At 43.6% G+C, this 25,300-nt stretch overlaps 1 protein-coding gene across 6 annotated transcripts in view; it reads left to right on the forward strand.

The window, feature by feature from the left end:
* Nucleotides 1-16,853, forward strand: part of LOC115799372 (Rho guanine nucleotide exchange factor (GEF) 4) — a 186,080-nt gene extending 169,227 nt beyond the window's left edge. For 4 of the 6 annotated variants that reach the window (XM_030756499.1, XM_030756494.1, XM_030756498.1 and 1 more), the window contains 3 exons: nucleotides 1,018-1,261; nucleotides 7,435-7,512; nucleotides 16,666-16,853. In XM_030756499.1, the coding sequence (XP_030612359.1) occupies nucleotides 1,018-1,261; nucleotides 7,435-7,512; nucleotides 16,666-16,823 (480 nt within the window). In that variant the 3' untranslated portion in view covers nucleotides 16,824-16,853. Of the gene's footprint in view, nucleotides 1-1,017; nucleotides 1,262-7,434; nucleotides 7,513-8,030; nucleotides 8,319-16,665 lie in introns of those variants that run through there. The other 2 variants (XM_030756495.1, XM_030756496.1) reach the window with 2 other exon arrangements.
* The last annotated feature ends 8,447 nt before the right edge of the window (nucleotides 16,854-25,300 follow it).

The following is a 25,300-nucleotide window of genomic DNA, read 5'->3' on the forward strand; positions in this document are numbered from 1 at the left end:
AACAAAGGGACATCAATGTACAGAACAAATGGTTGCTTGTGGTTGTGTATCAGAAAATGCAAAGTGACAGTAAAATGTAACATGCCAGTAGCCTTCATTTTTACTCCAAATAGTAATAAATACTACATTACTACAATACTACACTACATTTCAGTGGAATTCTTGACCAAGATGAGATGAGGACAGTCTAGTCAATGGAACTAGTGGTGGTATATACACTGAGGTAGGTAATTAGCTCATTGACAACAGCTGTGATGTAAAAAGGCTGAGAAAAAGAACAAAGGCTTGAAACAGAACTAAATGAAGTACATATCAACGAGACTGAAAATAAAACAGGAAATGGCTAAACAGAAATCAATCATGATATAAAGATATTGTTTTTTTTACAAAAAGAAATATAAACATGGGCAGCACTGTGGCATGGTGGTTAGCACTGTTGTCTCACAGCTAGAAGGTCTGGGTTTGAATCCACCTTGGCCCAAGCCTTTCTGTGTGGAGTTCATATGTTCTCCCCATGCTTGTGTGGGTTTTCTCCAGGTACTCCAGTTTCCTCCCACAGTCCAAAGACATGCAGTTAGTGGGGTTAGGTTAATTGATGATTCTAAATTGCCCATAGGTGTGAATGGTTGTCTGTCTCTCTGTGTTAGGGATATGCTCCAGCAACCCTGAACAGGATAAGTGGAAGAGAATGGATGGATATTAAACATATTACTGCAGTGAGTTCCCCAGTCTGTTGTGATGGATTAGCCCTGTATTTGCTTCCTTCTTTTTCTTTCTTTTCTTTTTAATTATTTGAAGCATCATAACTCCCAAGGAGACATATTAGAAAGGTGAGCTTTAAAGCACCTTTCCAATATAAAGCACTGTTGTTGTGATTTGGCACTCAAATAAAGACTCACAGTTCCAAAAAAACACCCCCAAAACTAAGCAGTAAGACATACATGTATTAACTCATTTATTTTTTGTGCTTTTTAAAAAAAAAATTCTTGTTTTAATCTGCTGTCCCTATTTTTGCAGGACCTCCTGCGCAGAGACATACTTTACTACAAGGGCCGGATGGACATGGACCACATGGAAGTAATAGACCTGGAGGATGGTAAGGAGAAAGGCTTCAACATCAGTGTGAAAAATGCTCTGAAACTGCAGTCGTTGGCTGGAGATGAGGTCCACCTCCTGTGTGCTAAGAAGCCCGAGCAGAAACAGCGCTGGCTCCGAGCCTTTGCTGACGAGAGGAGGCAGGTCCAGCAAGACCGCGAGACAGGTCAGATTAATGCAGAGCTCATCTTCATGCATGTGCTGAAAGTTTGCCCATAATATCTGGCAATCTGTCAGGTCACCAGAAGATAGCAAATTGATATTTCAGGAGACAAGCCAGTCATTCTCTGTGCAGCTGGCATTAAATTCCTTTGCAAGTGCAATAATTACAAGAATGTCAACAATAACCCCCTCTCTTCTCCTTGGGATCATCAAGATACTTAAATATCCTCAATGATGTGATCAAATAAACCTCAACTTGTCTCTTCTGTTCAGGTCAGGCTTCTGTCCTAAGCTGTTTGCTGTCTATAATATGCTTTCTTTGGAATTGAGTCAAAGGAAGTATTCACATTTTGAATATATTGTAGCGATTCTCTTAGTTAGAGAGCGTGTTGATGTTGTGGGATTTCGGACTGTTCGGGAGGTTCGTGAAGGCAGCATGGAGAGAGAGAAAAGACCGAGAGCTTGCCTGTGTGTGTGTGTTGCTGTTCCGTTGTTGTGTAGTTGTGGTTGGCGTGGCTGTGGCCTACAGCAGCCGTTTGTCTGCTAATAAAGACGACCTTTGTTGTGAACATCGCCGACTGTGGAAGTGTGTTTACAACGTTACATTGGTGTCAGAAGTCAAACTGCTAACCGTCGGCTAGCCCTGCTTCGGCTACCTCAGTTGACAGCCTGCGCTAACTATGGCAGCGCAGCGAGATGTGGCCGGGGCCCGCCCGAAGATCAAGAGAGAGGCTATGGACAGTGACTTTGGGGGCACGCTGGGTCCTGAGGGAGCGGACAGTGCCGGAGAGCGTTTGGCCCGCCTCAGACGGACTGCCAGAGGCCTGGCGGCCGCCGCTGGCTTTAGCCCATCGACTGCAGGAATATACGCGGGCGCGGAGACGCCCGCCCCGAACAGCGCGGGGCCCGTGCTTGGCGATAGTGGCGCCCGGCCCTGCCAGGCAAATGTGAAAACCCCCAAGTACTCCGGTAAGGCTGACTGGGAGGCCTTCCATGCTCAATTTGAACTGTTAGCGCATGCTGCGGCCTGGTCCACAGACACTAAAGCACTCCAGCTAGCCTTGTGCCTCACTGACGACGCTTTGGCATGCCTGCTGCTGCTTAGCCCAGCGGAGAGGGGGTGACTACAGGGCTCTGGTTGGTGCTCTGCAGCGGCGGTTTGGGCAGTGTGGCCAGCCTGCTGTCCTGCGGTCCGAACTGACGAGTAGACGGAGACAACCGGGTGAGCCGCTTCGCGCTTTGGCTAATGACATTGAGATGCTAGCGAAGAAAGCATATGCCCACATGCCCATCGACGTGCAGAACGAGCTGGCCAGAGACCAGTTCATCCGCGCCATTATCCCTGGTGAGCTGCGCATCCAGACTCAACTTTCCCACCCCCGCAATCTGCACGAGGCCCTGGAGATGGCCTTGGAGAGGGAGGCCGTGGTGGCTTCTGCGGGGTGCGACCATAGCGAGTATGACCCGGTGGTGAGGGCTGCGGTGCCGGAGGCCCCGGGCCAGGGGGTGCCAGCTTGGGCGGCCGAATTGACCGAACTGGTTCGAGGCGTGTCTCTACAATCTTCACGCCGCGGTGCTCATCCTCGCCGAGACCCTCCTGTTTGCTGGACGTGCGGACAGCTGGGCCACATCAGCGTGCGATGCCCAGACCGTGCCGGTGTTCAGGGAAACGCCTCAGGGCCTGCGTAGGCGGGACGGCGCAGGCCCCTTCTTCTGTGTCCCAATCCGCCGGGGCGCCGGTGGACAGAGCCCAACGGTACAGCTGGGGGTGCGGGGCTCAGCTCCCCCCAGAAGCAGACGACAGCACAGAGTCCGCGAGGGTGGTGGGCTGGACGCGTGCAGGGGATTTTTGTCACATCCCCATCACCCTGGCAGGGGCTCCGTGCACAGCTCTGGTCGACACTGGCTCCACTGCGACCTTGATGAGACCTGACGTGGTGCCGGTAGGAACCCAGTTGGAACCAACTACAGTAAAACTGCGTACAGTGACTGGTGAGTTAGCCCCGATGTTGGGAAAAGGACTGGTCCCTATTCAGGTGGGGGGCCTGGGAGTGAACTTGGAGGTGTGGGTGGCAGCGGTGCAGGACGTTTGCATATTAGGCCTGGACTTTCTGCGGGCCTCACAGAGTGTCTTAGACCTGGGGAATAACACGCTGACCTTTCCAGGGGGCCCCATGGTTGACCTGGTGCGCCCCGCACAGGCCCCGAACCTACACCCGCCAAAGTCGAGAGCAGCGGGGGTGCACCATGAGGCACACCTTCCGCCCCCGATCTACCCCCCTGCACCCCTGTCCCCTGACCCTGATTTAGCCACCGTGGTGGGTTCTCCTGCCTCAGACCAGCACACTGTAATGGGGGAGGGGGATAGACTGGCAGTAGTGAGGGACATATGGACACGTAGCTGCCAAGATTTTAGATCATCCACAGCGGGAGGAGCTGTGGCAGGTGCTGCTGGAGTTCAAGGACATTTTTGCTCTGTCAGAAGACGAGGTAGGCTTAACTCACCTCCTGCAGCACGACATTGACACGGGAGATGCACGGCCTGTGAAGTCACGCCCTCGCCGCCTCCCCCTGGCGCATCAGGCTGCGGCTGATAGTGCGATCGGGGAGATGCTCAGGGCTGGCGTCATTGAACCCTCCGACAGCCCCTGGGCCTCGGGGGTTGTGATGGTTAAAAAGAAGAAGAGCCCCAAAATGAGATTCTGTGTCGATTTTAGGCCGTTGAACAGTGTGACTAAGAAAGACTCATACCCGCTGCCCCGCATCGATGAGTGCCTGGATTTGGTTTCCGGCTCTTCCTGGTTCTCCTCGCTGGACCTGCGTAGCGGGTATTGGCAAGTGCCCCTCAGCCCGCAGCCAGACCAAAGACTGCTTTCAGCACAGGCAGGGGGCTGTGGCAATTCCGTGTTCTCTGCTTCGGCCTATGCAATGCGCCGGCCACGTTTGAAAGGTTGATGGAAAAGGTGCTGGCCGATATTCCCCGACAGGAATGTTTGGTCTACTTGGACGACATCCTGGTCCACGGAAGTTCCTTCGAGGCAGCTCTGGCATCCCTGTGGCAGATTCTACAGCGGATAGCGGCAGCGGGCCTGAAACTCCACCCTGATAAGTGCTGCTTTATGAGGAAAGAGCTGGAGTTCCTGGGACACAAAATCGGGGGTGAGGGTATCAGTACGCTGGAGGAGAAAGTGCAGGTGGTGAAGGACTGGCCAACCCCCACAAACTTGAAGGACTTAAAGAGCTTCCTTGGTCTGGCGTCCTACTACAGGCGGTTTGTAAGGGGGTTCTCCTGTATTGCTGCGCCCCTGTTCCGCCTGCAGAAAAAGGATAGTGACTTTGACTGGTCAGCAGGTTGTGAACAGGCTTTTGAGCGGCTGAAAAACGCCCTAACAGAATCTCCCACCCTCGCCACCCCGGACCCCAGTCTGCCGTTTATTCTAGACACAGATGCCAGCGATGTCGGAATGGGGGCAGTGTTGAGCCAGGTGGGGCCAGCGGGGGAGAGAGTGGTGGCGTACTTCAGCAGAACCTTCAATAAGGCTGAACGACGCTACTGTGTGACGCGAAGGGAGCTCCTGGCCATAGTACGGGCAATAAGTCACTTCAGGTACTACCTTTGTGGCCTGCCCTTCACTGTCCGGTCAGACCATTCAGCCTTGCAGTGGCTAATGGCGTTTAAGGAGCCAGAGGGGCAGATTGCACGCTGGCTGGAGGAATTAGCGCCATACGTCTTCGAAGTGAAGTACCGAGCGGGGGCTCACCACGCCAACGCAGATGCCATGTCCCGCCGCCCCTGTGCTCCAGCTGGTTGCCGGTACTGCGAAAAGCGGGAAGCCCGGGAGGAGGAGCTCCGGGCTGGGGGAGAGCATGATTCCGGGTGTAGCGGAGGTGAGCTGGCCTGCAGAGTGGCACAGGTGATTGACCCGCTCGAGTGGAGAGTGCAACAGGAGCAGGATGTTGACCTCCGGCCAGTGCTACAATGGGTGGAGTCTGGTCAAAGACCGCAGTGGAGCGGAGTGGCTGGATACTCACCTGCAACTAAAGGACTGTTTGTGAAATTTTCAGCACTCCGAGTAAAGGACGGAGTGCTGCAGAGAGCCTGGAAGGAGCCAGCTACGGGGGAGGAGAGGTGGCAGGTGGTGGTCCCCAGGGCCCTGAGGGAGGCAGTTTTGAAGGCCTCCCACGGAACCGCCGGGGTGGGGCATTTTGGAGTTTCCAAAACCCTTCGGCGGCTCCGGCAGAGTTTCTACTGGGGGCAGCTCAGGAGGGATGTTGAGGACTTTTGCCGCCGGTGTGACCTCTGTGCAGCGCACAAGGGTCCCTCAGACCAGTCCCAGGCCCAGCTACAGCAGTTAGCAGTGGGAGCCCCGATGGAGAGAGTAGCAGTGGACGTGATGGGGCCTTTTCCACGCACAGACAGAGGAAATCGTTATGTCTTAGTTGCCATGGACTACTTCACAAAATGGCCGGAGGCATATGCCATACCCGACCAGGAGGCGGAGACGGTGGTCGACAGGCTGGTGGAGGGCATGTTTGCCAGGTTCGGGATGCAGAAACCATTCACAGTGACCAGGGAAGGAACTTTGAGTCGGCTGTTTTCTCTGTCATTGTGAGCGCTTAGGGATGCGAAAGACCCGGACGACACCGTTACACCCGCAGAGTGATGGGCTCGTCGAGCGCTTCAACAGGACCCTGGCGAAACAGCTGGCCATCCTCACTGCAGAGCACCAGCGTGATTGGGACATGCATCTCCCCCTTGTTTTGTTGGCGTATACTGTAGGTCCGCTGTGCAGGATTCCACCTTGTGTACGCCTGCCCTGCTCATGCTGGGGCGAGAGCTACGGACGCCAGCGGAGATGGCACTGGGGAGGCCTCCGGACGCTCCGGCAGTCGTACCGGGTCCGGAATACGCCAGGAGACTGCAGGACCGGCTGGAGTCGGCCCATGCTTTTGCCCGTGATCAGCTGGAGAAAGCGGGAATGAGACAGAAAAGGAATTATGACTTGAGGGTAAAAGGGAAAGACTTCAGGGCCGGTGACCTTGTGTGGGTGTACAGCCCGAGGAGGAAGAAAGGCCGGTGCCCTAAGCTGGACTGCCACTGGGTGGGGCCTTGTGTAGTGGTAGAGAAGCTGGGGGAAGTGGTGTACAGGGTTCAGCTGCCGACTAGGGGGAGACGAGTGGCCCTTCATAGAGACAGGCTGGCTCCATATAAGGGTGATGTGCGCCCGGTCCAGTCGACCTCCCTGAGAAATGAAACAGCCACAGCCCCAGACTCACTGACTGTGCCCCCTTCTACTGCCCACAGCTTCCTCCACTTTTGCACCCCATCCCAGATCAAAAGCAGGGTGCTGCAGGACAGCAGACACAGCCCCAAGTGTCGTCTACAAGGGGGCTGCAGAGGCAGAGAAGACCCCCAGGTCACCTCAGAGACTTTGTACGGGATCCCTCGGGGCGAGGGATTTAGTGAGGGGGGGCAATGTAGCGATTCTCTTAGTTAGAGAGCGTGTTGATGTTGTGGGATTTCGGACTGTTCGGGAGGTTCGTGAAGGCAGCATGGAGAGAGAGAAAAGACCGAGAGCTTGCCTGTGTGTGTGTGTTGCTGTTCCGTTGTTGTGTAGTTGTGGTTGGCGTGGCTGTGGCCTACAGCAGCCGTTTGTCTGCTAATAAAGACGACCTTTGTTGTGAACATCGCCGACTGTGGAAGTGTGTTTACAACGTTACAATATCAAAGGTTACAGTACTGTCGCAGAGTTTACAGTGACGAAAAGGGTTGTTAAATTCAGCTTTAAACCCTTATAGCAGAAGAGTGATATAACATTGGGAAAGTCCACTACACTGCAAAAGACCTGAAGGCTTCAGTTTTTTTTTTGTAGCACTGATTTCCAGCTAGTGGCACATGTATTTTAACAGACTCACTAGACATTCACTCACAGTGAGAAAGTCAGACTTTGTATCTTATTTCAATTAGTGTGATACAAAAAGACGACCATGCAGAAAACAGGTACAGTACCAGAGGCTTATTATTATCTACTGGATTTACAAAGACAGTTTTTAAGTGTTACAGAATTCTGGTTATTGAACCATTTTTTTTAAAATTAATTTTGTCAAGGACATTTTGAGTAAGCTGATTGAATGCCACTTATGAGTAAAGGTTTCTGTTTTATTTTCTCTTGTCAGGGTTCACTCTCACAGAGGTCCAGAAGAAGCAGGCCATGGTGAATGCCTGCAAAAGCCATCCAGCTGGGAAACCCAAAGGTATGTACTAAGGGCACTTTGGGTTGTACCAAGTCATTAATTACACTAAGCCTGAGTCTTAACAAACTAGCGAACAGAATTTCTCTAGCACGTCAGGATCTTGATTTACGTATTGCCAAACTCGACGTCAATGATTTTATTAGAAAAGTATAACATGAACATACAGCTGGTGAAAAAAAGACACAGATGGGGTGCCAGGATAGCTCAGGGCATGAGCAGGCAACCATGTATGTTGCTTGGCTGTGCAGCTGGCGAAGGTTCGAGTCCCGACCTGTCGCCATTTGCTACGTGTCTTCACCTGTTTCTCCTCCCTGCTTTCCTATTTATCTCTACTGGAAAACTATCAAATAAAGCTGAAAAGGCTAAAAAAAAATCTTTAAAATAAAAGGACACAAATACCAAAATTAATCATATGAGGAATCTCAAACTAATACAGTCTACAGTTAGTCTGTGTGACAATACAGTCCACAGTTAGTCTGTTCAAAAGTGTGACAAAAACTTGCTCTTGTGCTTCACAGAAGTTTCACACTGTAGAAACCAGCAGTAGTCACCATCATGTTTGCGTTATAGTGCCCTGGTACCTGGTCTTCATTTCTGAGATATCTTGATGAAACCTTTCACGATGCTCATCGCTCACATCATTCAAACTGGGTGGAAAGAAGTCAAGATGAGAGTGGAGGAAGTGAATCTTAAATGACATTCTACAATCTATGTGTTTGAATGATATGAGCATGTCATCAACTATTTCTTCATAGTTTGTGGCTTTGTGGTTGCCCAAGAAATTCCTTACCCCCTGAACAAATGATTCCTATGCTCTTAGTTCAAGGGGTTTGAGCTTAGATGGAAAGTCTTTGTCTCTAATAAGCTCATAGACTTGGGGTCCATCAAAGATCCAGCATTACTTTGGACTGCCCCAGAAACACTATTCCATCACTTGATGTAGCACTAAAACTTTGTTTTTATCTATTGACAGAGCAAATATACAGCAATATCTTATATTGAAATGTTGCATCCCATGGACATGTTTTCCTCCTGTATCCCTGAAATACTTATGGAAATCACAGGGAGGCTTTAACTATAACAAAAAATACTCTTCATCCTACAGAGCAGTTATTTATGACCATTCCTACTCACTCTTCCAACAATACAGAGATCTCTATCACAAAGAAATCACTTCTAGTTTCCTATTCACTGAATTGCTGTAACTAGTATCCAACACTTACTGTAGTGATATTTCCAAGTGAAAACAATTTAAGCAGCTCAGAGAAAGTAAACACCCCCTTTCACTGCATTGTTTTCAAGGAGAAAATGTCCAGGTACATGTGGTATAACACAATATTTAAGCTCTGTTCAATTTTTCTGACAAATAAGTAGGATACCATTAAAAATGGTTTAATTCACTATGCAAATAAATACAATATTTGTGTAGTACCTACATCCAGGTATAGTTTGTAGTTCACACTAGGCATCTTTAGGTGTCTAATACAAATTATAGATATGAAAACAAACACAAAAAATATTACTCAGGCTTGAACTTACAAGCCTGAGTAATATTAATAAGCCAATTCTGCCCCTGAATGTTGTTTTTAGATGGTGCTTGCAGAGCCATCTTGGATCAAATCTGGCCAGTTATTTTGAAATCCCTAACCAATAAATGGCAAGAGGGACATAACTGGAACATGAAAACTACATTTCTACATATACATGTCAATTATAATAAAATAATGAGCGCTTACAACATTTTGTTGACTTTGCTACAAAATACATTTAAAAGTTATTTTCCTACTACAGTATACATTGCAGTTTTATCAAAGACTTAATACAAAGTGCTGACATGACTCTGGTTATCCCCTGAGAGCATGGAAATTCCATGCAAATTCACAATATGGATTCAGTAAGCTGAGAAAAAACAACAACATAAACTGTCCTACATACGATAATGAACAGAGAAAAATGTTCAGCACCACATTTGAAATGGTTATGAACCTCTATCATGTGCATGTGTCAAAAGATGCTGTGATTGTCTAATATGTTTCTGTCATGGTGCTGGGCTGTTGACCAGTGTTTTGAGGTTTGGACTCTGTGTTTTTTTTTATTTAATTATTTTTGGGTTGCTTTGAAGTTAAATTGTTATATATTTTCCTGTTAAGTATATTTAATTGTGTTTTTCTTAGTGCATTAGTTTAGTTCTCACTCTGTGTCTTCCACAGTATTATATTTCATCCCTCTGGTGTCTGGTCTCTTGTGTTATGTTCATTCATGTGTCTGTTTTCTGCGTGCCTGTCTTCTGGTGTGGTGTCAAGTCTATGTTATTCAGTCTCCATGTTCAGTGTTTCCTGTTTTACTGTCAGTCTCTTGTCTCGCACGTTTTGCTTTTAGTTTACTTTCTTTGTCTTGTCTCTTGTGATTCTCTTCACCCTTTCTCCCCAGTGGTTTCCTCTTCCCTAATCAGTCCTCTGTGTATACATTGCTTTACTCTTCCATTTCCTCTTTGTCAGATCATCTGCTTGTGTTCCTGTTTCTGTTCCTAGTCCCCTCACCACAGTGTTTCCTAGTGTTTTGTTTTCTTAGTTTTCAGTTTCAGTGAGGTTCCCTAGTATTATGTTTTAGAAGTCCTCTGTTCTGTTTTTGGACTTTATGTTTGACCTATGTAACCAGCCTTCAGCTATCAATAAATGGCTTGTTTTCAGTTAAAACCCTGTTTGCCTCTATGCTTCCCACATTTGGGTCCTCACTACCTCCACACTCTACACGGTCATAACATAACATAAAAGTACGATTTGACCAGCATGGACCAAGCGGACATAGTGATCTACACCTTGGAAGTGAGGTAGAGTGCCCCCAGCTCCTTGCCCTCTCGCAGAGACTGTTTGAAACTACCTTGGTGGGTAGCTAGCTTTGCTTTTAAAGGTATCATATCCCAAAACCCTTATCTGCTTTAGTCACCAACTATCACCATGACACATTCTAACATGTTACACATAAAAGGACTCTGGAGTTGTGTCTGGAGTGGTGGCTTAGGGGAGAAGAAGAGGGTTCATCACTGAGAGGACCCTGGTTCAAATCCTCGGGCTGGCATCACTGTGAGTCCCTGTGGGTCCCTGAGCAAGCCCACCCCCCCAGGTTGCTCCCTGGGCGCCCTTTGGCTGCCCCCTGCTCCATGCTGTGCTGTGTGTACTACATACTCCATGTGTGTGATGGGTTAAATGCAGAGAATGAATTTGACTGCATGTATATGTATGTGACAACTAAAGCTTTTTTAAAAAAAAAAAAAATATTACATTCACAGGATCAGGATACACTTCACTCAGAGTCAGAAGCAGCTTCCTCACACCCGCAGACTGTTTACTTCTTTCCAGGTCCTGCTTCTTTTCTGGCAGGCCTGTGCTCAGAATATGAGGAGCACTGTTCCCACCTTCCCCCTTCCTCAGTCAAAAGGAGACATCACAAGCTCTAGTGCAAAAGAAGTATGAACCTCTTTCACTTCGACAATGCAATCCTGAGCTCCCACTCATCTCTTTTGCCACAATGCCGTCAGAGGTCCCAGTGCTCTTCTTCTGCTGGAACTGATTATTTTAGAGACTGAATTGGACATTAAAGATGAGTTTTCTGTTTCCAAACAGGTGACCAATAAAGAGACTTCTTGTTTTATTTCTGACCTGGCAAATAATGGAAACTTCTCATGTCCTAGTTCTAAGCCAGTAAATACTACAGAGTTTTGTTTCTGTACCAGTTGAGTTATGACTGTGCTTTGCTTTCCTAAACCTCCTGGGCCGTATTCAAGGAAGCATGTTCAACAGACTCTGAGTTTCCTGTTCCAAAATAGCTGATCAATTCAATTCAATTCAATTCAATTTTATTTATATAGCGCCAAATCACAACAAACAGTCGCCTCAAGGCACTTTGTATTGCGGGTAAAGACCCTACAATAATACAGAGAAAACCCAACAGTCAAAATGACCCCCTATGAGCAGCACTTGGTGACAGTGGGAAGGAAAAACTCCCTTTTAACAGGAAGAAACCTCCAGCAGAACCAGGCTCAGGGAGGGGGGGTCATCTGCCGCGACCAGTTGGGCTGAGGGGAGAGAAAGACATGCTGTGGAAGAGAGCCAGAGATTAATATCAATTAATGATTAAATGCAGAGTGGAGTATAAACAAAGTAAATAAGGTGCATTATGTGAACCCCCCAGCAGACTAGGCCTATAGCAGCATAACTAAGGGATGGTTCAGGGTCACCTGATCCAGCCCTAACTATAAGCTTTATCATAAAGGAAAGTTTTAAGCCTAATCTTAAAAATAGAGAGGGTGTCTGTCTCCCGAATCCAAGCTGGAAGCTGGTTCCACAGAAGAGGCGCCTGAAAGCTGAAGGCTCTGCCTCCCATTCTACTCTTAAGTATCCTAGGAACCACAAGTAAGCCAGCAGTCTGAGTGCTCTATTGGGGTGATATGGTACTATGAGGTCTTTGAGATAAGATGGTGCCTGATTATTCAAGACCTTGTATGTGAGGAGGAATTTTAAATTCTATTCTAGATTTAACAGGGAGCCAATGAAGAGAAGCCAATATGGGAGAAATCTGCTCTCTCTTTCTAGTCCCTGTCAGTACTCTAGCTGCAGCATTTTGGATCAGCTGAAGGCTTTTCAGGGAGCTTTCAGGACAGCCTGATAATAATGAATTACAATAGTCCAGCCTAGAAGTAATAAATGCACGAATTAGCTTTTCAGCATCACTCTGAGAAAGGATGTTTCTAATTTTAGAAATATTGCGCAAATGCAAAAAAGCGGTCCTGCATATTTGTTTAATATGTGCATTGAAGGACATATCCTGGTCAAAAATGACTCCAAGATTTCTCACAGTGTTACTGGAGGCCAAAGTAATGCCATCCAGAGTAAGTATCTGGTTAGACACCATGTTTCTAAGATTTGTGGGGCCGAGAACAAGAATTTCAGTTTTATCTGAATTTAGAAGCAGGAAATCAGAGTTCATCCAGGCCTTAATATCTTTAAGACATTCCTGCAGTTCAACTAATTGATGTGTGTCATCTGGCTTCATTGATAGGTAAGCTGAGTATCATCTGCATAACAATGAAAATTGATGCAGTGCTTTCTAATAATACTGCCTAAGGGAAGCATGTATAATGTAAATAAAATTGGTCCTAGCACAGAACCCTGTGGAACTCCATAATTAACCTTAGTGTGTGAAGAAGACTCCCCATTTACATGAACAAATTGGAGTCTATGAGATAAATATGATTCAAACCACTGCAGTGCAGTACCTTTAATACCTATAGTATGCTCTAATCTCTGTAATAAAATGTTATGGTCAACAGTATCAAAAGCTGCACTGAGGTCCAACAGGACAAGAACAGAGATGAGTCCACTGTCAGAGGCTCTAAGAAGATCATTGGTAACCTTCACTAATGCTGTTTCTGTACTGTGATGAATTCTGAAACCTGACTGAAACTCTTCAAATAAACCGTTCCTCTGCAGATGATCAGTTAGCTGTTTTACAACTACTCTTTCAAGATCAGAGTTAGTTCAATCAGCCCTGAGTATGTTCAACTTGAATTAAGGTTGTGCGTGAGTAAAGAAATAAAGCCATTATCAGTGGAGCTCTGATATCAGGCGTCACCATGGCAACGAGTAAATAAAGAGCAGCACCACCATTTTAATCCAGTGACTGAGGAATATGAACTGACCATGTGCTGACCACAATATTTATCTTCAAAAACAGGAGGGGAAAAAGAGTTATTTTAATTATCTTGGTCCACTCTGTCATCATCATCATCATAGACAGAATGAAAATTTCATATAATATATATGATTTATAATGTCTTCTGTCATCATTTACCCAATTTTCACTAGATGAAACTGAATCCTAATTTTACATTAGATTTTTCTTTTAAATCTAATTATTCAGCTACAAACTGACAGGGATTAAATGCAGGAGACAGAAACTGAAAATAAAAATGTGGAGAGACAGATCAGACATATTTTACTGATGGACCTGTGATATTAGCTACCCATATATATATATATATATCTATATATATATATATATATATATATATATATATATATATATATATATATATATATATATATATATATATATATATATATATATCTATATAGAGAGAGAGAGAGAGAGAGAGAGAGAGAGAGAGAGAGAGAGAGAGAGGGGAAGAGCTAGTAATGATTGTTTTAAATAATAATAATAATCATAATAATAAATAAAAACTACATTTATGGCAATTCCTTTGTTTAATTACCCCTCAGCAATGTAATCTGTGGATTGAATAGCAACCTCATTTTTAAAATAATTTTTCTTAAAACTGAGAATTTCATTTTTCTGCATTAGTGGTTAAAAATGTGGAATGACATTTATATAAAAACTCTGTTTTAATGTTTCCCAGTTTAACCATTTCTAATCTGATCTAATCTCAGTTTCACTGTATAAATGCAGGGCAGCTTTCCAAGTCTTTAATGAGGTGTTAAAAATACAGATATTATAAGAAATGTCTCAGCTATTATACATTTTAAATATTTCAGGACAGTTTGGGAGGATGAGCCATTTTAAATAAAGAATACAAATCATGTCGGGAAAAATGAAGCCATTATGAATGGATCTGGATGGGATAAGCAGGGAATTGACTGGGCCTTATCCTGTCTGAAACTCTGATTCTTATCCATTTTGGATCACTCCTACTGTGCAAGTGGACTTCGAAGCAGTTTGCACATCTAACTGGGATTTCAGTGCTTTTAAAAATTAAACACCTGCAAATTAATTTGACCCTCTAATCACTTTGACAGTGACTTTATAAATGAGGAAATGAATCAGAGTGCCAGACAGATTGTGAAACTCAGAGTTTGCTGAATAAAACCTGCCAGCAAGCAGGTTAAGTTCACAGAGTCTGTTATCATGGTAACTGACTCATTGTGGGGTTAACATATAGAGTTGTTAGATTCCTGTAAATTGGGCCCTAGTGTTAAAGGGTTTTGTGTTTAAGATGCTCCCAGGGTCACTAAATCTCATGGGTCTATCAGTGAGACTGAGTTTTGTTTTTCTAAGTCAGCTAGTAGATTTTCTGAACTTTGTGTTTTAGAACCAGTAAATTCAAAGACTTGGGAAATCTTTTTATAGCCTAAGCCTACTTTAAACTTCTCCACAACCTTATTCATGACCTGTCTGGTGTGTTGTTTGGACTTCATGATGCTGTTTACTCCCCAACAGTCTCTTAACCAACCTCTGAGCATGGAGCAGCTGTATTTGTACTGAGATTACATTACACACAGGTGGACTCTTTTTAGTCATTAGCAGTCATCAGGCAACTTCTGAATGCAATTGGTTGCACTCAGAGAAAAGGGGGCTGAATACTTTTGCACACCACACTTCAGTTTTTTATTTGTAAAAATGTTTTGAATCATTTATAATTTTCTTTCCACTTCACAATTGTATACCACTTTGTGTTGGTCTTTCACATTAAATTCCAGTGAAATATATTTATGTTCGTGGTTGTAATGTGACAAAATATAGAAAAGTTCAAGGGGTATGAATACTTTTGCAAGCCACTGTATACATCCTGCTCCTGAGCTGTTTCAGCCCCTGTCACCAGAAAGGAACTGAGCACCCTGCGCCTGCCCCTGCTCCCAGGGTGGGGGTGCTCAGGGTTTGGGCTGTACCTGCACCCAATTCTGCTCCCAGGGTGAGGGCAGTCAAGCTCCAGCATAAGCTCCAGTCTTCAGGGAGGACAGGAAGTCCATCTGAGCAGTCTCTGGACTCTGAGCAGCCTCTGCAGTCAGAAGGGACAGCAGTGTGCCCTGCTAAGCAGCCCCAGTCATCACTGCTTCCTAAGCTCCCAGCATCCCCAGTGAATCCTGAGTGTTCAGCGGCCCCAGTGAATCCCGAGTCTTCAGCATCCCCAGTGAGTCTGAAGTCTCTAATGTCCCTAGTGAGTCCCAATTTGCCTGAGCCTGAGCCTCAACCCGAGGGTACAAAACTACCTCCGCCTGAGCCCGAGTTGCCTGAGCAACCTGAACCTGAGCTACCTGCTCCTGCATCTCACATGAGGATCCTGAGCTGCTCATGTCCAAGGGTCTCGGCCCCCGGTGTTGTCCTCCTGCCAAGCCACCAGAGGTGTCCTGTCAGCACCCAGAAAATTTCTTTGCTGTCATCAGACTCCAGCCAAGTTGTCAGCGGGCCAGCCTCCAGAGAAACACTGTCTTCACCACTGCTAGTGTCCTGTTGAGCCTTCTGATGGGTTCCATCTAATCCTTCACCAACACCAGCCTCCAGTCAAGCCACTGGAGGTGTCCAGTCTCAGTCACTGCTGGGCCCCAGTGAAGTCACTGAAGCATCCTCGCCACCATTTTCAGCCCCTAGCTAAACCACTTGAGGTGTCCTGTCACCTCCACCAACACTGGCCTCCCGTGTGGCTCCTTCATCGCTTCCACTATCATCTGCCTCTGTCCCAGCTTCCAGAGAGGTCAAATCTCCTCCATTGCCTTCACTGTCACTGGCCACATGGTTGACTCCCAGAGGTGCTTTGCTGCAACCTCTGGCCACGTGGTTGGCCCCCAGACCATCTCCATCTCTGCCACTGGTCACCCGGACGGCTCCCGAAGTCACTTCAACTCCATCACTAGACCTGCCTGGGAATTCCCCCATGCCCAGGCAGGCCTCCAGAGCTGTTGTCTCTGCTCTGTCTCATCCCATGGCAATGCAGACCCACAGAACTGTCTCCAAGTTGGACTGTTTTGCTCCCTGTGTTTGTTGCATTTTTAGTTAAAACCATGTTTGTCTCCACATGTCCTGCATTGGTGTCCTCACTACCTTCACGCTCTATATGGTCAGCTATTGCTCCCCATAACAGTTTCTTGTTTCAGCTGTTGATTGGCTCTTTGGGAACAGGGGCATTTCAGAATGCCGTAGATTTCTATTCAGGATTCTTGGAGTGCTATATCTGCTCCTTGAATAATGTCACTGCCATTAATAGAAAGTGACCTGTTTACGTTTTTGCTGAATTAGCATGATCTAAACAACATATGCAAACCAAGACCTTTATAATGAATCCCTTCCTTGTTTCCTAATGCATATCAAACTAGAATATTATAAGTAATAATAGTTTCTGTTGTACATTTATCTTCTCCACAGCGGTGACCAGACCTTACTATGACTTTCTCCTGAGGCAGAAACACCCCTCTCTCCCCACTGCTTTGCCACAACAGCAGGTCTTCATGCTAGCTGAGCCCAAGCGCAAGACCTCCACCTTCTGGCACAACATTGGCAGACTGACACCCTTCAAGAAGTAAAAAAAAAAAAAAAAACTGTAAAGAAAAAAAGAGCTATGGAGAGTGAACAGAGGAGGAGAAAGTTCTCTGCTTGTGCCTGAAGAGACCTTATTCATGCCCTAATTGATATACTGATTTACTGTATAGAGGAATATGAGCAAGAGGTTATCTTTTGAAAGCACTTTATAGGTTGATAAACAATCAGACCTGAGAATGATCCCTTGGAGACACTGAGTAAAATAGGGAGAGTGGACTCTTGGTTAACTTAATATAACTACATTTTCAGTCAAGTGCAGATGGGTACTAAAACTACTACTGTGCTGTTGCAAGTGCGCATGGGACTCCTGGCTGTACTTTCTGTGAAGATGTTGCCTTTTGACAAAACTTTGGTGTTTATTTTCACTGTTCTGTTATTTTATGATTTGACAGATGCCACTGTTCATAGTGCCAGATTATTTGTTTTTATATTCATTTCTTCTGTGTCTGCTTATGAAAAAGGGAAAGTTGGGGAGATAGATAACATTTCTTGTGCTTTTCTGTGTACAGGAATATAATTTCACAATCACAAAGTTTTCCACCAGAATTTGGTTTTGTATTTCTTTGGTGCATTTGTGGCATTGTGAAAACCCTTGACAAAAGACATCAAAAGCAGCCCAAAGAACATTTAGCTCATCACAGAATTTACTCAAACAATAGCTGCAGCCAACACACCCCAGCAAAACACATTCCTTGAGGAGTCTGAACCTTGACAACTTCTTATACCTACTATGTCAATGAAAGTAAATAATCTGCTTTGTTTTCTTTTTCTTTCTTTTCTTTGTTGAAGTGTCATTTGAAGTGTGTCATGGATGACATGCATGGATATGGTGAAAAATACTGTGAAGAATATTTTTTTATTTCTGAAGACCCCTGCTATATTTAACCTGATTAAGGAGCTGATTTAATTGTGGAACTACACTGACATCTCTCTCTCTCTCTCTCTCTCACACCTGTACTTCTGATATTCAGTATTCCCGCTCTGTGTATCTGATGTCAAGTATAATCTAATTTCAGATCAATGTGCAGTGAAATGTACTCCCTACAACTTTATGTTCAAATGTTTTAGCTTCTGACAATATTAAACATTCCTAAGCTAACAAATGAGGCGATTATTTAATTTCACTTGGGAAGTGTGGTCACTGCTCTGACGTCAGCTCAGCTGCATCTTTAAGTTTGAGCTTAATATGATTCAGCTTTGGTTTAAAAGAGCATGCCATTGTTTCTGCAAGTTCAAATTCTTAAATTATAAAACCTGTAATATTTATGCTAATATGGGGCAAGGTTATTATAGTTAACAAAAAGTGAACAAAATAACGAAAACTGAAATTGAAAAAACATTTTCCTTAACTGAAATAAATAAAAACAATAATTAAAAGGAAAAAGCAATAACTAACTAAAACTGTATTGTAAGTTTAGAAAACTAAGTAAAATTATAAATAAAATGGCCTCTGTTTTCATGTTTGTCATTTCATTTAAACGCCTTGTGGATTGATGTGAAATTATTTTTTCCACTCTAGGAGTTTACACTAGGAGTGCCATCAGGCAACCTACATGCTTACCATGCTGGTAATGGCAGCATTTCTTGGCAGAGTCCCATATGTGGTTTTTTTTTAGTACAATAGCACAGATAGAAGCGAGTGTCTTGTTGTGGATGATAACAAAATATGTGGAGCAGTTCTCAAGTGGAAAACCACCAGCATTAAAGTCTACCTGAGAAGTGCACAACGGCTACAGAAACCGTTCTGATCCTACAACGTAACCTGACGTGCACCTCTGGAGAAATGTGACTACTCGTCGGGTCCATGCAGCATTCGCTGCCTTCTGATGTTATACACCACATGTAGGTGTTGATAATCTACTGCACTGACACTGAAGTTTATTGGGAGTTTATTATAGAGTTTACTGAGTTTGAGAATTCATCTTTTTCTTTGTTTCTCCCTGTTGATGTTCATGTGTGTCCTTAATATTATGCACATTTATTTAAACTTTATTTATACAGGTAGTCCCATTGAGACTCGTCTCATTTGCAAGAGAGACCTGTTTCCAAAACATAATAAATTTACAACAATAAAATAATACAAAAAATAGTAAGTAAAATGCCAAATGTTTACAAAGTCATATTAAAACAAGAACAAGGTCCCATTTAGCACATAATGCTGCTATCCTGTGAACAGCTGGCTGCTGAATACAAGTTTTTATAACAGTCACTCTTGCATCTTGAGTCTTGCACCTGACAAAGTATGAAAAACGAAAACTAATACGAAAACTTAAATAAAACTAACCATTAAACCAAAAATAAAAACTAATACAACTTAATAGAAACTCTAAAAACTAACTAAAACTAACTGAATTAGAGAAAAAAAAGTAAAAATAAACTAAAACTAAACTATAATGTAAAATCCAAAACTATAATAACACTGAAATGGAGGACAAGTTAACACTTTGATATTATAAAACTTGCTTGAATTTTGTTCATTATTAGGTCTGTATTTTTTTTACATTTCATACAGTTCAAAGACAGACTAATTTGAAAAGGAATCAGAATCAGAAGGTTTTATTGCCATATGGGTGAACAGGTTCACAACATTAGGAAATTGCTGCGGTACTTCGTGCTTACATAAAAACAAATAAGTATAAAAACTATAACACAATATTACAAATATACAAATTACAAATATACAGAGATATTAGAAAACTATAACTATAACACAATATTACAAAATATACAGTGCAGAGAATAATTAAAAGATAAAAGAATGTAAACTATAGTCCAGTAATATGTACATGACAGTGCAGTGATCAGTGCAAACAGACAGATTCATAAACATAGGGTCATCGGCGTTTGTGGAGGGTGGTGGTAACAGTCTTAGGGTAATTGTTCATGAGTCCAACAGCAGAGGGGAAGAAACTGTTCCTATGGTGGGAGGTTCTGGTCCGAATGGACCCTAGCGTCCTGCCTGAGGGGAGAGGGTCAAAACGTCTGTGCCCAGGGTGAGAGTGGTCGGCTGTGATCCGACCTGCACGCCCCAGTGTCCTGGAGGTGTACAGGTCCTGGAGACTGACCATATTACCCCTTATACAGTTCACATAGTTACACTGCATTACTTATTTTGGTTTAATAATCTCAGTGGTTTAAAGGCTGTGGGAAGAATACTGTATATAAAGGTTAGCATGTCACACAGGGTTTCATTGACTCCACATTCAGAAAATTCATCGTTGGCATTTTCGTCACATCACATTTTTTTTTCTCGAGTAAAAAGTGCCCGTATTTATTTATTGCTAAGATATCAGCTGACACTAGCAAAAAGGCCAGCCTGAGGGGAATCAGGAATCAGATTTGATAGGGACGGTAGGGCCTCATACCTACCAATATAAAATAATGTCTGTTATGTCCCTACCAATCACAGGACATGATTAACGAGGGACAGTAGGGAGATGTCCCTACATCAATGTCAACTGGACCCATATTTGTCACCGAGCCCCAGAAACCGATTTGACTCACGTCCCTACCAATGGTAATATCAAACCTTTTGAATACATGTGCAGGATCTGTCAGTATGTTGTGGCAGTCAGTACAATGCGAACAAATTTATTTGGTCTAAATATTTCTTCCTGGTATTATTAGTCATGATAACTGGCATTACCTTTCTATTTATTTATCTATTCATTTAATTCAATTCAATTCAATTTTATTTATATAGCGCCAAATCACAACAAACTGTCACCTCAAGGCGCTTTGTATTGTGGGTAAAGACCCTACAATAATACAGAGAAAGAGATTTATTATGTGTTTAATTTATAATGCACTTTTTATATTGATATTTATTTATATTTTTTATGGTTTATTTATATTTTACATTTTATTCATATATTCTGTATTTTACTTTAAATTTAGTATTTATTTTTAAGAGATTGTAGAAGTGCACTAGATTTCTTTAAGTAATGAGTAATCATGTTAAATAATCAGGATTTCAATATTGACCAAAATAGTTATGGTTATGATTTTTTTTTTCCTATAATTGAGCAGCCCTAGTCATCACTGTCAATACAACCATCATCATGATCACTACAACTACCCGATGAAGGTAGGACAATATTACATCAACATTAAACAGATCAGTAGCATCATCTGATGTAGCAGTAGCACCATCACTGCAATTATCATCTGAAGCTAAGTTGTTAGAAGCAGGAGATGTACAAGTAAAACAAGGCCCGGCAACACTGAAATCAAAAATCAAACAGATCCCCACTAGAGGGAGCTAAAGCATTGCAACACCAGCAGCAGCAACCGCAACATCGTCACACATTGTATCACCAGCAGCAGCATTGCCACACATTGCATCACCACTAGAGGGTGTTGTACAAACAGAACCATCACCAGCAGCAGCAGTTGGTTTAGAGAGATGAAGCAGACATCTTTTTAAAGCATCACATTTCTGTAACATTATTTCACACCAACGATTTAAAGCTTCAATCTCTATGGGGTTATTATTAAAAGACCAGTCAGAGTTTTTAAATATTTTATTTGGTGTTGCTATTTGCATAAATTAAACACAGCCAACTAATGTTTGTGAGTCCTACCCAGATCCTGATGGTGCTCTTTCTCCTCTGTGGTTAGTATATCTCAGTGTTTTTCAACCTTTTTTGAGCCGAGGTACATTTTTTTTCATTGAAAAAATCACGAGGCACACCACCAGCCAAAAATGTTTAAAAATGATACTCTATAGCCTATATTAACAATATAGTCATTCTTATCAAAGTGTCTTGAATAGGAATCAAAACACAAAAAAGAACTTTATCATATAATATATATCTTCTTTCAAATAAAAATGCACTTAACATGTCCACTTCAAAAACACAGCTTGAACATAACAAATGCCACAACAATGTGGTTATAAAGTAGAAAACTTCAGTGTTTTGCAAACTCTAATTCTGTCCAAAAGCATTCAATTACCAGGAGTAACACAACACAACAATACATGAGATAGAGGCAAGCTTATAGTTAATGTCAGTTTAATATCATCATCATGCATAAGTCCCCGTACAATGTTTTAATGGATGAAGGTTATTGTTAACTATAAAACATGTCATAATCGGCTCAGTGTACTTCAAAAGTGCCGCCGTTCGCGGACTTACGGCAACAATTACCGTAATAAAACTGTAATAATACCCTATGTTGGTTGTGAAGTGTAGTTTCTCAGCTTTCAGAAACTCTTTCAATGTTTCCGATGGGACAAACAGTCGCGTTATTACGGTAACTCAAAGTTCCTTTGATCAGCCGCCTCAGGCTCTGTGCTAACCAGCTGTTCGGCCGGTAGCTGCGACCGCCCGGCAGTACAGGGTTATAATATTTATGCTGTGTGAGCGTTTCAGATGGCTCTCATGTTGCAGAACTACCGCTGAGAACTGTCGGTCTGGGCATTCAACCGATGCTTTTCGTGCCTCCAGTTTCTTGCTGTGGGGTTTTAGAAATGATTCTGGTAAAGGAGTCGCTCTCATACCTCCGCTAGTGACGACACTCCCTGCCCAATCAGTGGCATGCTGTACTCCGTGTCACATTGTATCGCCTCGAATCGCTTAGAACCTCGGGTGAGTGAGTACGGAAAAAGGACCGGCAGAGTGTACCTGATTCTAACGGAGATGCCGTCAAATCGCGGGGATTCGAGTCGACCCGCGGCGAGTCGTTCCGTATGGAAACGCGGCTCAATTCTCTTGTCTCTATGTACAATGCAATTCGCTACCTGCTGCTATCTAGTCTAGTGATACGGATTTTCACAATTCACAATTAGAACCAGATTCTAACCATGGAAAATATTTAAAAGCAGTCACGAACTCATTCTGGTCACTTTTGGATGCACCATGCCCATTGCCCCTGCAGATATCCAAATAAACATTTTATTTATAAATTTGTGGCAGATTTTGCTTTTAAATCAGATTTTGTGCATCAAACACACACTTAATGAAAGTTTACTCTTGAAGTTTGTGCATGCTCACTTTCACTCCTAGCTGTCTGCTGATTTTAGTGGAAGCTCTGCAAAACATATGCATTATAAATATCGCATAAAAGGCTTAAATTATGTTTTTGAAAATTTACTTTTTAAAATACATACGGTATATGCACCTTTTCAGGATTCCTGTTTCTTCCGGATGTAACACACACACACACAAACACACAAACACACACACACACACAGGGCTATGCCCCTTTCGCCTTTTTTATAATCACAATCTGAACAGGTCCAGATAAGCAGATTGTTAATTAAATAAAACACATGCAGAAAACTTTTGGTCTTTCATAAATTAAAACTAGTTTGGTTTTTAAATCAAAACATTTAGAATAATAGATCATATGTTACAAATGGTAGGAGGTTGAGCTCTCTTAAAGGTGTTCTATTTATACCACTTCTTTTGGCAGATGCTTGTATAAAATGGGCTAGCAAATGTGGAAAAATAGGTGAGTGTAAGGGTGTAGATTGACCGGGAAATTGACAGCTTCGCTTTCATGCTCTGCTCCCTCTTTACCATGACAGACCAATGCAGCATCCGCATCATTGCAGATACAGTCCCAATCCATCTGTCAACACTGCACGAAAAGAGACATATCCGTCCCCGTATACTGACGCGGGCGCACCTAGTTATCGTCAGCTTTCGTCAGCATACGGGGCAGCGCATATTCGTTCGCCTGAGACGGATATGGTCGTTTACGTACCACTAGAAGCAGCGGGGGGTAGAGGTACGGGGGGAGCCGGCAGTTGCGAGGTGTTAACGACTCCACTTTACATATGAATAGCAGCGCCTCAAGCCGAAGCAGCGGCAACAGACCCACGTGGCTTCTCAGTCATTGGATGATAAAAATGACATCACAATTCAGTATTCACATGTGATTGGCTGGTAGATCTGTCCCCCCATTGGCCTTTATAAAGACAGGCCTGTGTAAGCCCCTCCCTAATAAATAATAACCCAGTAATAAATATTATTTTTAATTATTATTTCTGTGATATACCTTGTATGTTATGTTGTATTAATGCCATGCTAATAACCTCAACTAAAAGGAATTAAGAGAAACAAATTATGAGGCACAAGTTTGAATATTTTTTTTGTTTTATTTATAAAGCAATATGCACATACACACACACACACACACACACACACACACATCATATAATCTATATATATAAAGAAAACAAAAACATTATGACATATAATGCTTTGCTACTTCTGGGCCATGTGGTGGTGGCTTTCTCTCAGAGCATGGTCCAGCATACAAACACTATGGTGGACAGTGTTGTATTTAGGGTGAGCTTCTAGTCTGTCTTGCAGTTTGGCTCAGAGGTCACTGAGCTCCTGGCTGGGGAAGCTTGGGGGTCTTAATCCAGCCTGATACGCCCTCTGAGACGCCATCCTCCTCATCCAACATGAGGTCAGTGGTGACACCGTCCCAGAAGGCAACCTCCTTCACTGCCAGGACACTCGTCCTCGCCTCCAGCAGCTGTTGACACAGAGCACACATTAAGTCATCATGAAACTAAATGAAATATTGTGAAAAATCAGGAAACTACACTGAAAGTTTGAGTCTCTTGACTTTGAATGCACACATAGCAGATAAGACCCTGAATGCAAAAAAAAAAAAATTAATCAGCCCATCTTTGTCACCAAGAACAATGGTTATGTGACAAAGTACCAACTCCTGCATCCTGTGAATAATAGACAAATGAACAAGTACTTTGAAATAATTTAACACTGATAAAAGTACTTCAGTGATTTTGGTCATTAACACTTGAGGCACCTTTAAACTGATTATACACTTTTTATCTTTTAGGTCCCAAAATGTTACAGCTGCTGAAACTATAAACATTCAATGTTAATTATTTTCACCTGCACTGCATCACCTTTTTATTAAAAGGTGATGGTAACGTCAGCATATTCATACACTTTGATTGGATAGTCAGTGTACTAGCCAGAGCTAGCAAACTGCATCTGTAGCCAGCTGCACAAGCAAAAATATGGTTGTGTTGATTTTATAGCTGTTTTGTCAACCCACAATGGCTGAAGGAGGAGAAATGGATTTGGTTGCAGATTTATTGCCAAAGCCAAGATGAACTTTTCAAGAAAAGCTGGACATCATTAAGAAAGGTCGGGCAACTCCGAAGCTAGCAAGCCTGTCACAACCGGGAAAAGGATGTGTCCACCACTTTCAGTCCACTAATTACGAGCGGTACCACTGGCTCACAGGCCCCGAGGAACACTGCAAATTGTATTGCTGGGAGTGCTTGTTGTTTGCCACTGATCGACATGGTGTTTGGAGCCACACTGGGTTTGTAAATTTGACTTGCCTAACCAAGGCAGCAACGAGACACCAAAGCACTGCCGGACACTTACAAGCAAAACATTCGGGGACACCAGAGCGGATCAGCTGAGCGAGCAAGTGCGCAGGTAAGCGGAGCTCCACGACGTAAAGG

Source organism: Archocentrus centrarchus, chromosome 20 (assembly GCF_007364275.1).
Source record: "Archocentrus centrarchus isolate MPI-CPG fArcCen1 chromosome 20, fArcCen1, whole genome shotgun sequence".
Lineage (NCBI taxonomy): Eukaryota > Metazoa > Chordata > Actinopteri > Cichliformes > Cichlidae > Archocentrus > Archocentrus centrarchus.